Raw genomic sequence first — 12,061 nt, forward strand, 5'->3', positions numbered from 1 at the left:
CTTTATTTACATTTCAAATGCTATCCCGAAAGATTCCCATACCCCTCCCCCCACCTCTGTTCCCCTACCCACCCACTCCCACTACTTGGCCCCGGCCTTGCCTTGTGCTAGGTCATATGGAGTTTGGGAGACCAAGGAGCCTCTATTCCCACTGTTGGCCGATTAGGTCATCTTCTGCTACAAATGCACACGGCCCACTTCTTGACGGTGTTTATTGTTGCTTAGCTTAGCTTGCCTGAAGTATTTCCCATAACTTTTCTGTTTGGATAAAGTTACTTAATTCTTTTTTCATCCAGTTCATCTTTTTTTTTTTTTGGGTAGATCCTAAGTCTCATAGTTTTATCTTTGAGGGGGATATCCTTGCTACATATATTTTATATATATAATATTTATATTAACCTTTTTTACATGAAAACTTGATTTGCATATGAATTTTCATAGCGTCTCATTAATATTAATGACATTTGTCTAGGGTGGGCTTGGTGGAATCAAAAATCCGTATCCTGGTTGGAAGCTTGGAGAAGAATGAGTTTATTACACTGGCTCATGTGAATCCCCAGTCATTTCCAGCCCCCAAAGAAAGTCCTGACAGGTAAGCATGTTTCCCACTGAGTCCCCGCCTACCCTCTCACCTCTGGTGTGGATGTGTTCATGGGCGTTTGATGTTGACTTTGGAGACAGCTTGTAGCCCAGACTGGCCTGGAACTTGTGGTCCTTATATCTTAGCCTGAACTTTTCTGGGCTTACAGGCATATGCAACCATTTCCTTCTGGAGGGAGACTATATCTGGCTTTGCTTTTTGCTGATAATGTATCTGCCGCTTACTGTTTATTATTATTATTATTATTATTATTATTATTTTTGGTCTGTTTTAATTTGCTCACTTTTCTGGATATAACTTGTCAGGAAGTGTAATGTGCCTTGGTTTCTCAGTATTCCCTGGTTTACCAATTTTGGGTAGATCTTAAGTTTTTTCCTATTAGCATTTATATCTGTGTTTTCCCTCATCAGAAACATTGAATAATTTCTTGAGAAGAATTAGCACTGAAGTAGATTTGGTAATAGTCCTTGATAATAAAGTCTCTGTTATCTGATTAGGTATTGACAGTCTATAGATCTGTCCTACTCTGATTGTGAGTATTTCTGACATCCCTTCAGGTTTATACAACAGTTGTGGGCTGTTCTACCAAGCATCTACCTTTGCTTTTTATTTTAAGGGAATATATTTTGATTTAAACTGCAAATACCTGATTCAGGAAGGAATGTGGACCATTGCAGAGACTGGTAAATAGAAAGTAGGCTCACCTTTTTGTTTAGGGTCTTAGAAGTTAGCTGATGATTTTCTTGTTGCTCTAACATTTGGAATTTAGAACAGTATGAGCGATAAACTTTGAAGAAAGGATGATCAGGAAGTAGAGGTTGAGGGGTCACTTGCGTTGCTCTTGAGTTTGAGTATTCTAATGAAATAGATTGCATTTTTTTTCCTTTGATCATTTAAAGGAATTACTTGAATTTGGTTTTTGAGATAGGGTCTTGTAATATAGCCCAGCCTGGCCTCAAACTGGTGATCCTCCTGTCTCAGCTTCCAAAATGCTGGGATTACAGGCACTTTTTTAACCACACAGAGCTATTTAGAAAGTATAGATTTGGTATTTTTGAGATGGGGTCATACTATGTAACTCTGGCTCTCCTGAAATTCACTCTGTAGACCAGGCTGGCCTGAAGCCAACTCAGATCACCTGCCACTGCCTCCCACGTGCTGGGGTTAAAAGTGTGCACCACTATGCCCATTGAAAGTACAGATTTTATGTATACAAAGTATGCATATGTAATACTTCAAAAAAGCAGTAAGTTCTCTACAGACTTTACATATAGAAATTATATATATGTGACACTTTTCCACAAAGCATTATACTCCCCCCCCACAGTTTGGAACACATTTAACAAATATTAGTGCCATGAATACTTGGGACTCATCAATACAAACACAGAAAATGTAAGGCTTTTGTTTGGGAAGTTTGTGTAGTTGTGGCCTGTGGGAGGAGGGCATCATCTTCTGATGGCATTTGGACTTAGAGCTTGTTTACTTACACTTTGGAATTACTGTTCCTGTGTACCTTGCCTAGGCTGTCAACCCATCAATAAGCCATGCTCTCCTAAATCCTAATGGCCTATGGTAATGTTCTTTGCAGGGAAGAATTTCGCACAATGTGGGTGATTGGGTTAGTGTTTAAAAAAACTGAAAACTCTGAAAACCTCAGTGTGGACCTCACCTATGATATCCAGTCTTTCACAGACACAGGTACGTCTTTTTTTGAATAATGAACTCGTTGATGTTCCTTGATGTACATAGTTCATAGTGCTTTTTGTAGTGATTGAGTACTGAACAGTAATCATTAGAGTAAGCTTAGTGCATTCAGTAATGTTTAATATGAATAAATAACTTCTGTGTTGAGATAGGTGGGACCATCTGTAATATGATTTGTCTGTATTTTGAGACAGACAACAACCTCTTTCAGTCATCTTGAAGCTTAGAGACTGAAGTGGGAATTTTTGGTAATTTACAGACATTTAACTTATGGTGAAGATAGGCCAAAGTATTGTTAGCTCATGGAGATCAGGGCAGTTAAACCTATATGTTGGATGAACTTGAATTCTTAGATAAAGACGAGATGTTTTAGTTGAAAGCTTTAAGTCATAGAATGAGTTGTCAAAATCTTTGTGATTCCTGTGTAGATGTACACAGCAATTCAAGGAGCTTGTGAGCTTTACAGGGGTGCCTGTGCGCTGTCCCAAAGCGCTAATTCTCTTTAAAACCTCCTCCAGATCACTCTTTAAAACAGATTAATTAGCGTTTTTACTTTTCTCACTGAGTTTTCCTTTATGAAAATCGAATTAACATTTTATAAAAATTTAGCCCACGTGACTGTAAAGAGGGCCAATGGAAACAAGTTATCTAAAAGTCACTTGGACACCAGTGAATTGCAGTGAGGAGAGGTAATATTCTCTTCTCTGCTGTTTTGCTTTCTGGAGGTTGTCTCCACCAAACCTATTGCTCTCCTGCTCTGACCTGCTTGGGAAGCGATGAACCTTCTTTCCAGCAAAACCACAGAGTATGCACTGTCAGTCACTGAGTAGTCTGCATGTGTGGAAGTAATGTGTGAAAGGCCCCTGGCTGGGAGGGTGTGAACACTGATGGGCATGGGCAGACAGAACTGATTGTCACTCACTGTAAGAAAGCAGCAAGCACATTCCCAGACAGGGGACTGTGGCACTGAGAAGCCAAAGTCCTTTTGATACTGTTAAGGGGGAAGTTACTTTTGGTTCTGTCATGGGACTCCTGAGAGGCAGACAGACCTCTTCTTACTTAGTAGAATTTACAGTGTAAGTTTTTCAGATTGGCTGTTTGCATAAGGTACCGTGGTCATTAAGGTTTGTGAGACACCAGGTGTCTAATGTCAAATGGTCATGCTTACATGTGACTGTTCACTTCATGCAGAAGGAAAGGCCAAGTTCTGCTTGTAATTTATGGTACATCATCTTCCTTCCTGATAATATTACTGTTCATTGTCTGTATATTTTGGGACTAGAAAGGTAATAAAGTTAGGGGTGTTCCGGCAGGTTCTGGAGCATAGCTTGTTAATTATATAGCAGTTGGCAAGCAATACTTGTTACTTAGACACAATGGATACAAGCTAAATATCCATTGCTACTTAGAATTAGGGTTTTCTTTTAAAAATATTTTATGAGGATTTTATATATATATATAATATATATATATATTATATATATATTGTATACATGTATATATATATATTATATATATATTGTATACATGTATATATATATATATATTGTATACATGTATATATATGCACTGAGTGTATGCCTGATGCCTACAAAGATTAGAAGAGGGTGTCTAAGCCCCTGAAACTGGAGTCATGGATGGTTATAGGTTGATGCTGAGTGGGTACCGAGAACTAGCAAGCCAAATCTGGAGCACCAGAGTGTTTTCTAGCTGAGTCTTGATGGCAATCTTAGGAAAGGTCTGTGTTAGGGATTCAGAGGTCTGTGGGTCTAACCCTGACCATGACCTCCTCTCTCTTGGCTTCTGTGGTTCCTGGTCAGGGGGTGTGGTTTTTGGTTTGTTTGTTTGTTTTTTCCCTCCTGAAATACTGTTGGACTCAGTTACTGTTAGCTTACTTTGCACTAAAGTCATTTGGGTTTTGGCGTAGGGTTTTGTTTTATAGCTTAGATTGTTCTAGGACTGGCTTAAGTTCTGTCAGATGGCAGCTTCATAGTCCTTGGTCACCTGACAGTCTATCTTACCCTGTCCTCTCCACTGTATTCCGCAGCTTGCTTGTGCTTTTTCCTGCTGTGTTTCCAGCTGCTACAATGGATTTATAGTTGTGCAACCAATATTTTTTGTATGGCTTGACTGAATCCCCCCCACCCCTGCTTTTGTTTTTTAAGTGTAGCCCAGCCTGCACTTGGGTTTACTATGAAGGTTAAGATTACATTCAACTTATTCTCTGTCTTCATGACTTAATTATTGGGGTTTTACAGGTGTTGTACCACATAACCTCACAGTACCCATTTTGAGGTACTGTGATTTAAATAATTTGTACTTACTGATAGTATCTTCTTTTTGAGCCATAATGTTATTTTTTCATAATAGAAAATATAGAGTTTTACATGGAAAATTCTTTTCTATGGTTTTGGGTTTTTTGTTTGTTTGTTTATATTAACGTATTATGTAACTCTGGCTGTCTTGGAACTCACTATGTAAATAAGGCTGGCCTTGAACTCACAGGGATCTGTCTGCCTATGCCTCCATAGTTTGGAGATTAAAGGTGCGTGCCTTACACCCTGTCTTCAGGTGTGTGTGTGTGTGTGTGTGTGTGTGTGTGTGTGTGTGTGTGTGTAGAAGTGTGTCTGTAGGGGTACAGGTGTTTATGGGAAGATGTTGTATCCCCTGGAGTTGGAGTTCCAGGCAATTGTGAGCTGATTTACATGGGTTGTGTTAGCCAGACTCAGGTCTTCTGCACAAACAGCACTTTCTCTTGGCTCCTTACTGTTTAACGTTCACTGTGTGAGCAGCAGGTGATGTTTTCCAGGATTAAAGTCTTAGACTTTGTGGATGATGGAGAGACTTACAGATGTACAGAGTTCTTTGAATTCTGGTATTTCCTCAACAGTTATTCTTGCTTTTTATTAGCACCTCAAGAGTTAGTGTCCTAAAGGATCGACTATGCATCTGCTCTTTGTTACATATGTGACTTGCCTACCATTGGGTTGCATCCTACTAGGGACAGGTGGTGGGAAAGAGTCCTGCTTACATTACTTTCTTCTGGATGAGTTTAAATCTGCCCTTCTGTAACTGTTTCTGTTCTTTGTAACAATGTCTGGTTGTATAGTTTATAGGCAAGCAATAAACAGCAAAATGTTTGAGTTGGATATGAAGATTGCAGCAATGCATGTGAAGAGAAAGCAACTCCATCAGCTGCTGCCTAGTCACGTGCTTCAGAAGAGGAAGAAGGTAAGTCTGAAAGGAAGTTGATGGTGCCGCCAATACAGTGCTTTGTGCATGTGCTAGCTGGTGTTTCAGAACTGAGGACAGCATGTGACACACTTGTCAGTTTGTGAGATCTTGTTCTCAGCACTGTGCTTGTGGTCTTGTCTCATGACTGGTAAGAGGTTAATGTGACACTCAACACCCTGAGTTTGTATAGCCATATTCTCTCAGAAAGAAAAACATCTTTAAAGTTTCACACACATGTCTATACTTCTAAAAGAACGAAGTTGTTGTTACATGTTCAAACAATACTTTAAAGAAGGATGGTGTCTTCTTATTTACTGTAGGAGAATAGGTATATTTTCAAAAATTAAGAGTGGGCTCTTGAGATGGTTCATCAGGTGGTCTGCTGGTGACCTGAGTCTAATCCCTCAGACCTACAGGATAGAAGTGACCCCTGCAATTGTTCTCTGACCTCCACAGCCTTGGTGTGTGTGTGTGTGTGTGTGTGTGTGTGTGTGTGTGTGTGTTTTGTCACCCCCCCCCTTTCTGATTAACCAATTTAAAAAGTTAATTGTACAAGGGAGGAGAGGTAGCTTAGTTAGTAGAGTATTTGACTATCATGCACCAAAGTCCTAGGGTTAACCCTTAGCACTGAATAAAATAGACATGATGACACATGCCTGTAATCCCAGGACTTGGAAAGGTGATGGCAGGGGAGTTAGAAGTCAGGGTCACCCTCTGATAAATACAGGATCTATGATAGCCCCCCCCCCATACACACACACACACACAAAAGAAAAATGGTTGCTGTGCCCTGCAATGTGGCAAATCCCAGTATTGTTACCAGTTGGTGGGAAATGAGGGTAATTGCAAGGTGAGGGTGGCTCAAACTGCATCTACCAGATTCTAGGCAAGGCTGGACTACATGGCATACTTTGTACAGTGATTGCAAAGTAAGTAGTTACAAAGGACATTGCTCTCACTCGTTCCCATAGGTAAAGTAGTGTCTTGTTCTGGTCTTGACTAACAGAATCTTTTAACCTTCTTATATTGAATGCATTGGTGCATAAAAAGAGTGACTTGGACTTGTGCCCTGCACACAGTAATTAAATAATCAAGTTATCTGTTATTAATGCCAAGATCAGTTATAGCTTAGGAGTGGGTAGGTACAGAGATATCTGGACATGATAGTTTCAGGTGACTGTCTTGTCAGCTAAGTCTGATTGTAACTCACGCTGGTCTCCTGATTGCTGGAGTTAAATACATGTCTTCATCCCCACACCTTTCCTGATGAGGAAATGTCCATCAGAAGTTGCTTGTGTAGACACCATATCGTTCGTCTTTGTCAGCTTTCAGCACTGCTGAGGCCTACTGCTAATCGTATGTAACCATTGCAGCCACAGGACAGTCTGATAGGAATGTGTTAAAACTAGAGCATTGCAGTGTAAGTTTACCGTAGTTAAAACCCAGAATCACTGGTGTCAAAAGTGAAGAAATGTCAACAGGCTGTGTTCTTTTATTCTGGCAGTATGCATTTTAAAAAACTCATAATAACAGCTATTACCGGTTTCTAGAACCATGAGTTTTTTTATTAGCTTTTAAATTCTTACTATTAACTGACCATATGACTAATTGTTATATAGCTTTAATTGGGTTTTCCTGTTCATTTTTCTTACACTTTCAGACTGTGTTTCCCTAAAAATAAACTGGAGGGGGGGGGAGGTTACTAAGTGGGAATCTGCTGTCCAACAAAGTAACTGATCACATCTGTATCTGTGTACATGGACTGTTGATTGGGTAGACTGTCACTCAGTTCAGATGTTCTCAGTGACGCACAACAGTTTTTGTCTTTGCTTTGTGCTTACAGTAGTTTGATCCTATCTACTTCTCTGTTTGAAATAATTTATACTGCTGTTCATTTTATTTTCTACTGTGAAAATAGGACTCTGAAGCTGGTGTAAAACCAACAGCTTGCAGCCACTTTGCTGTCTGTATCTGTACCTACCTACACAGTGGAAACCTGAAGTGAGGCCAGTCTGGACTGATCAGATCCATGTGTCTTGTGCCCACTCTAAAAGAGGAGAGTGGCCGGTATAGATCTCTTTCTTTCAAAGATCTTTGCTGATAAAATAGTAATGGTTGGAAAGAAATGATTTTTTTATTTGTTTGTAGCCTAGGTCTGGATTCAAAGCTGGCCTAAATAAAGATCAATATACAACCCTGTTGGGCCTCAAATTCAGAATCTTCCTGTCTCAGCCTGCTGAATGTCAGAATTAATGTGGGTGCCACCATGTGTGGTAATGCCCTTTTTTTTTTTTTTTTTTTTTTGGTTTTTCAAGACAGGGTTTCTCTGTATAGCCCTGGCTGTCCTGGAGCTCACTCTGTAGACCAGACTGGCCTCGTACTCAGAAATCCACCTGCCTCTGCCTGGGATTAAAGGCATGCGCCAACACGTCCCACTAATGCCTTTTACTTAACAATTTCTATGTTCGTTGTATGGGGTATGCCTGTAATTCCAACTACATGGGAAGAAATTGGGGGGTTGAGGCAGGAGGATTGCCTGAGCCGAGGGATTAAGGCAGATGTGGGAAACATGTGACCTTGTCTTTTTGAGGCAGGGTTCCTCTGTAGCTCTGGCTGTCCTGGTACTTGTTCTGTAAACCAGGCTTGAACTCAAGAGATCTCCTGCCTCTGCCTCTCTGCCTCTGCCTGGATTGGATTATAAGTGTACTCTATTATGCCTAGCCTTGTGACCATTTCTGTAATAAAAATATGAAAAACAACACACTCTTGTGGTTCTGACAAAGGTGGTCATCATTGTCCTGCTTACAGACTTTGCACCAATGCACCAGTGTTTATAGTCTTCTGATAGAAGTTTCATGTATGCTCATATTTCAGTTTTAAATTTATGCTGTGTAAATCAGCACAAGTAGTATTCACTTCTCATTATTTTTCATATCAGATATATAGTTAAGTCTAGAGGTACAAAGTCCTGGCTTTTTGTAGTTATCATGGCATGAAGGGATTTTATAACTCCTTTATGAGTGCTTTTCAATAGAAATCATAAATTTTGTAAATTTGATTTCCTAAAGACATAAAAATTAAACTTTTCTTGGTTGCAGCATTCAACAGAAGGAGTCAAGTTAACAGCTCTGAATGACAGCAGCCTTGACTTGTCTATGGACAGTGATAACAGCATGTCTGTGCCTTCACCCACTAGTGCTATGAAGACCAGTCCATTGAACAGTTCTGGCAGCTCTCAGGGGTAAGGAAAGGGAGGGAGGCAGGGGAGAGGAAGTGCTTGTTTGCTAAACACAATAGAGGCTTCTCTGCTTACAGTCTTGTTTTATCTTTTTCTAAATCTATTTTTATTAGTATTAGTTATGCACCCAATGAATTTTATTGGAGCATATGAAGTATCTGGTTATAGTCACCCTGTCCTGTCCCCACCCCTTGTCCATCTCTTTTTGTTGTTTTTGAGACAGGGTTTCTCTGTATAGCCCTGGCTGTCCTACAACTCACTTTGTAAACCAGGCTGGCCTCGAACTCAGAAATCCGCCTGCCTCTGCCTCCCGAGTGCTGGGATTAAAGGCATGCACCACCACACCCGGCTTCCATCTCTTTTTTTAGTACCAGTTTTAACTCTTAGTTTATGGAAAGTAATTTTTAGTTTTGCCCTTGATGTCTATGTTTCATTCTGGGGACCAAAATGCCTCCATTTATGAGTGATGGTGGTGCTTCCATCTATCCAGGCTTACTTAGAGACAGACAAGAGGACTGAGCACCCTGGTGTGCTGATCTCCATGATTGTGGGAACTGTTATTGATGGTAGAGAGGGTAAATGCTTGCACTGGGTGGTTTTAGATAAAGGGAACAGTTTTCCCCGTCAGAAGAATTTACTGTTTTAAGACATGCAAGGCATTTTAAGAATTGCTAAAAAAGGATTTATAACCCATAAAAATTAGAACATGATAGGCTGCATTTGCATTCAGAGTTTATAGCTTGGTACTGTCTGGCGATTTCTTTCTGTTAGATTTTTTACCACACAACCTTAATTTCAGGTGGTCTTATTGGCAGTTATGATGGCTATACTGATTGCTATTAGTAAGTTGACATGGAAACACTGACCTTAATAACAAGTTAAATATGTGTATTTTCACTGGCGGATCAAATATTCATCTTACTTAAAGTACAGAACACCTGCATCAGTTTAATCAGCTATGGTTTTTATATGAAGTGCACATCATAGGATGTTTGTGTCTGTGCTGCTATATGTATTTTATATGCTTTTTAATTGTTATGAAAGCATGGGAAGTTAGACCCAAAGAAATATTTTACTTTACATCTGTAGCATATGTTATTAACATTTAATTGTTACTTTGATTACCTTTAACATATAATCGACCTTGCCCCTTCTTTTTTCTATCCTTCTCTTTCTGTTTCCTGTTTTAGCAGAAACAGTCCTGCTCCAGCTGTGACCGCAGCATCTGTGACCAGCATCCAGGCTTCGGAGGTTTCTGTACCGCAAGCAAATTCCAGTGAAAGCCCAGGGGGTAAGAAGTTGGCCTGGCCACTCTTGTGAGCCGTTGCATGATAACTGGTTTTATACCTTATTTTAGAAAAGGGGTTTGTTGGTTAAATTGTTGTGGATTCAGTTTTTTAGTGCCTTTTAAAAATATTTTAATGAATTTTATTTGTTTATGTGTGTAGTGCTCTCAAGAGTTTGGAGTAGGGCATAAGAACCCCTGGAATTAAGAGTTCACAGATGTTTGCTAATCTAATGTCGGTGCTAGGAACACTTCTTATTCTCTGAGCCATCTCTCTCCAGCCCTTTTTGTTTTGTTTTTAAGGCAGAGTTTTAGGCTCAAACCTCCTGATCCTCTTGCTGCTCCACCCCCTGTGTTCTGGGGTTACAGGTGTGCACTTGGTGGTTGTCATTTAATAGCAGTTTAATGCTTGCATATAAAGTTATTCATGAAGTAAGTTAGGAAGGAAGTTATAATTTGATGTTTGTAATGATTTTAATTTGTGTATTCATATCTTTCTGTTTAGGTCCATCGAGTGAAAGCATTCCTCAAACTGCCACACAGCCAGCCATTTCTCCACCACCAAAGCCTACAGTCTCCAGAGTTGTCTCCTCAACACGACTGGTAAACCCATCGCCTAGACCTTCAGGAAACACAGCAACGAAAGTCCCTAATCCTATAGTAGGAGTCAAGAGAACGTCCTCACCCAATAAAGAAGAAAGTCCTAAGAAAACCAAAACAGAAGAGGTATATGTGCATACTTACATACATGAAAAGATACAGGAATGGCAGCCTGGCTTTGCCTGCTCTGAATCTAGTAGGGAATACTCAGGAAGACCTGGGGCATCTGCAGTGCTTCACTGCAGTCGTGTTTCTGCCTCTCCAACTCTGGGTAGCTTCTGCATCTAATTGTAATCTGGAAAACAGAGTTCATATCCTTACTATTCTTTTTTTCCTTTTAAAGATTTATTTTATGTATATGAGTGCTCTATCTGCATGTACACCTGTGTGCCAGAAGAGGGCATTAGACCCCATTACAGATGGTTGTGAGCCACCCTGTGGTTGCTGGGAATTGAGCTCAGGACCTCTGTAAGAGCAGCCAGTTCTCTTAATCCCTGAGCCATCTCTCCAGCCCCCCCTAACTTACTATTATTTAGTGACTTTTATTTGTACTGATTCTTTATGACTCGTTGGGGAATGTTTTGCCTTTAACTCCGTTTTATATTGTAATTGGTATCAAAGGGTGACTGAGCACTTGCTGACTGTTAGGAATTCCTGGGAGGGAACTTAGAGTTTGCTCCGCCTCTAAGCTATAGCCCCTAGTCCTCAGGCTTTACTCTTTCAATGAACAAATTGCAAAGACAGATTAGGGCCTCTAAGTTTCAGGAATCTTCCTGTGTGTTTAACAGTGGCTGTCAAATCAGCATTGAGGTACAAGCAGTGTTAGGAATGTGCTGGGCGTTGTGTTTCAGGGTGTGTGTGAATGGTCCCTGGGTGTGCCACACATGCTGCTGCCACACACTCCTGCTACACTGCCCTCTGTCCTTTTAGTGTCAGCCTACATGCCCCAGGGTCTAGTTGTGGGTCTGGGCTCAGGAGTTATCTCATGTTTGCTTAAGTAGAGGAGCCAGTCCTTGACCACCTGCTTTGCGATGAATTCTGCTCTAGAATTTGTTATTTAAGAACTTCTTTATATCAGAACAAAGAACACAAGTTTCTCTTAGGTATCCATTACACTTTGATCAGTATTGGTGAAATATCTCTAATCAGGCAGTTTTGTTTTAGATTGATTTTATAGATATCTACAACTAATGGGGTAACATTTTGTTACTCATGATGCTAACCTACAATGAAAATAGAACATATTCCACCCATGCAGATAGGTTCTGAAAGTTGAGAATTGAGTGTTTGCAGTGTAGTTCTTTCTTTCTTTCTTTCTTTCTTTCTTTCTTTCTTTCTTTCTTTCTTTCTTTCTTTCTTTCTTTTCTTTTCTTTTCTTTTCTTTTCTTTTCTTTTC

General features: G+C 40.1%; 1 protein-coding gene across 4 annotated transcripts in view; it reads left to right on the top strand.

The window, feature by feature from the left end:
* Papola (poly(A) polymerase alpha) overlaps positions 1-12,061 on the top strand; it is a 54,176-nt gene that overhangs the window by 35,127 nt on the left and 6,988 nt on the right. For 2 of the 4 annotated variants that reach the window (XM_021201385.2, XM_021201386.2), the window contains exons 14-19: positions 473-592; positions 2,193-2,302; positions 5,418-5,539; positions 8,641-8,783; positions 9,971-10,071; positions 10,571-10,791. In XM_021201385.2, coding sequence (XP_021057044.1) covers positions 473-592; positions 2,193-2,302; positions 5,418-5,539; positions 8,641-8,783; positions 9,971-10,071; positions 10,571-10,791 — 817 coding nt within the window. The remainder of the gene's footprint in view (positions 1-472; positions 593-2,192; positions 2,303-5,417; positions 5,540-8,640; positions 8,784-9,970; positions 10,072-10,570; positions 10,792-12,061) is intronic. The other 2 variants (XM_029541162.1, XM_029541163.1) reach the window with 1 other exon arrangement.

Source organism: Mus pahari, chromosome 7 (genome assembly GCF_900095145.1).
Source record: "Mus pahari chromosome 7, PAHARI_EIJ_v1.1, whole genome shotgun sequence".
Classification (NCBI taxonomy): Eukaryota; Metazoa; Chordata; class Mammalia; order Rodentia; family Muridae; genus Mus; species Mus pahari.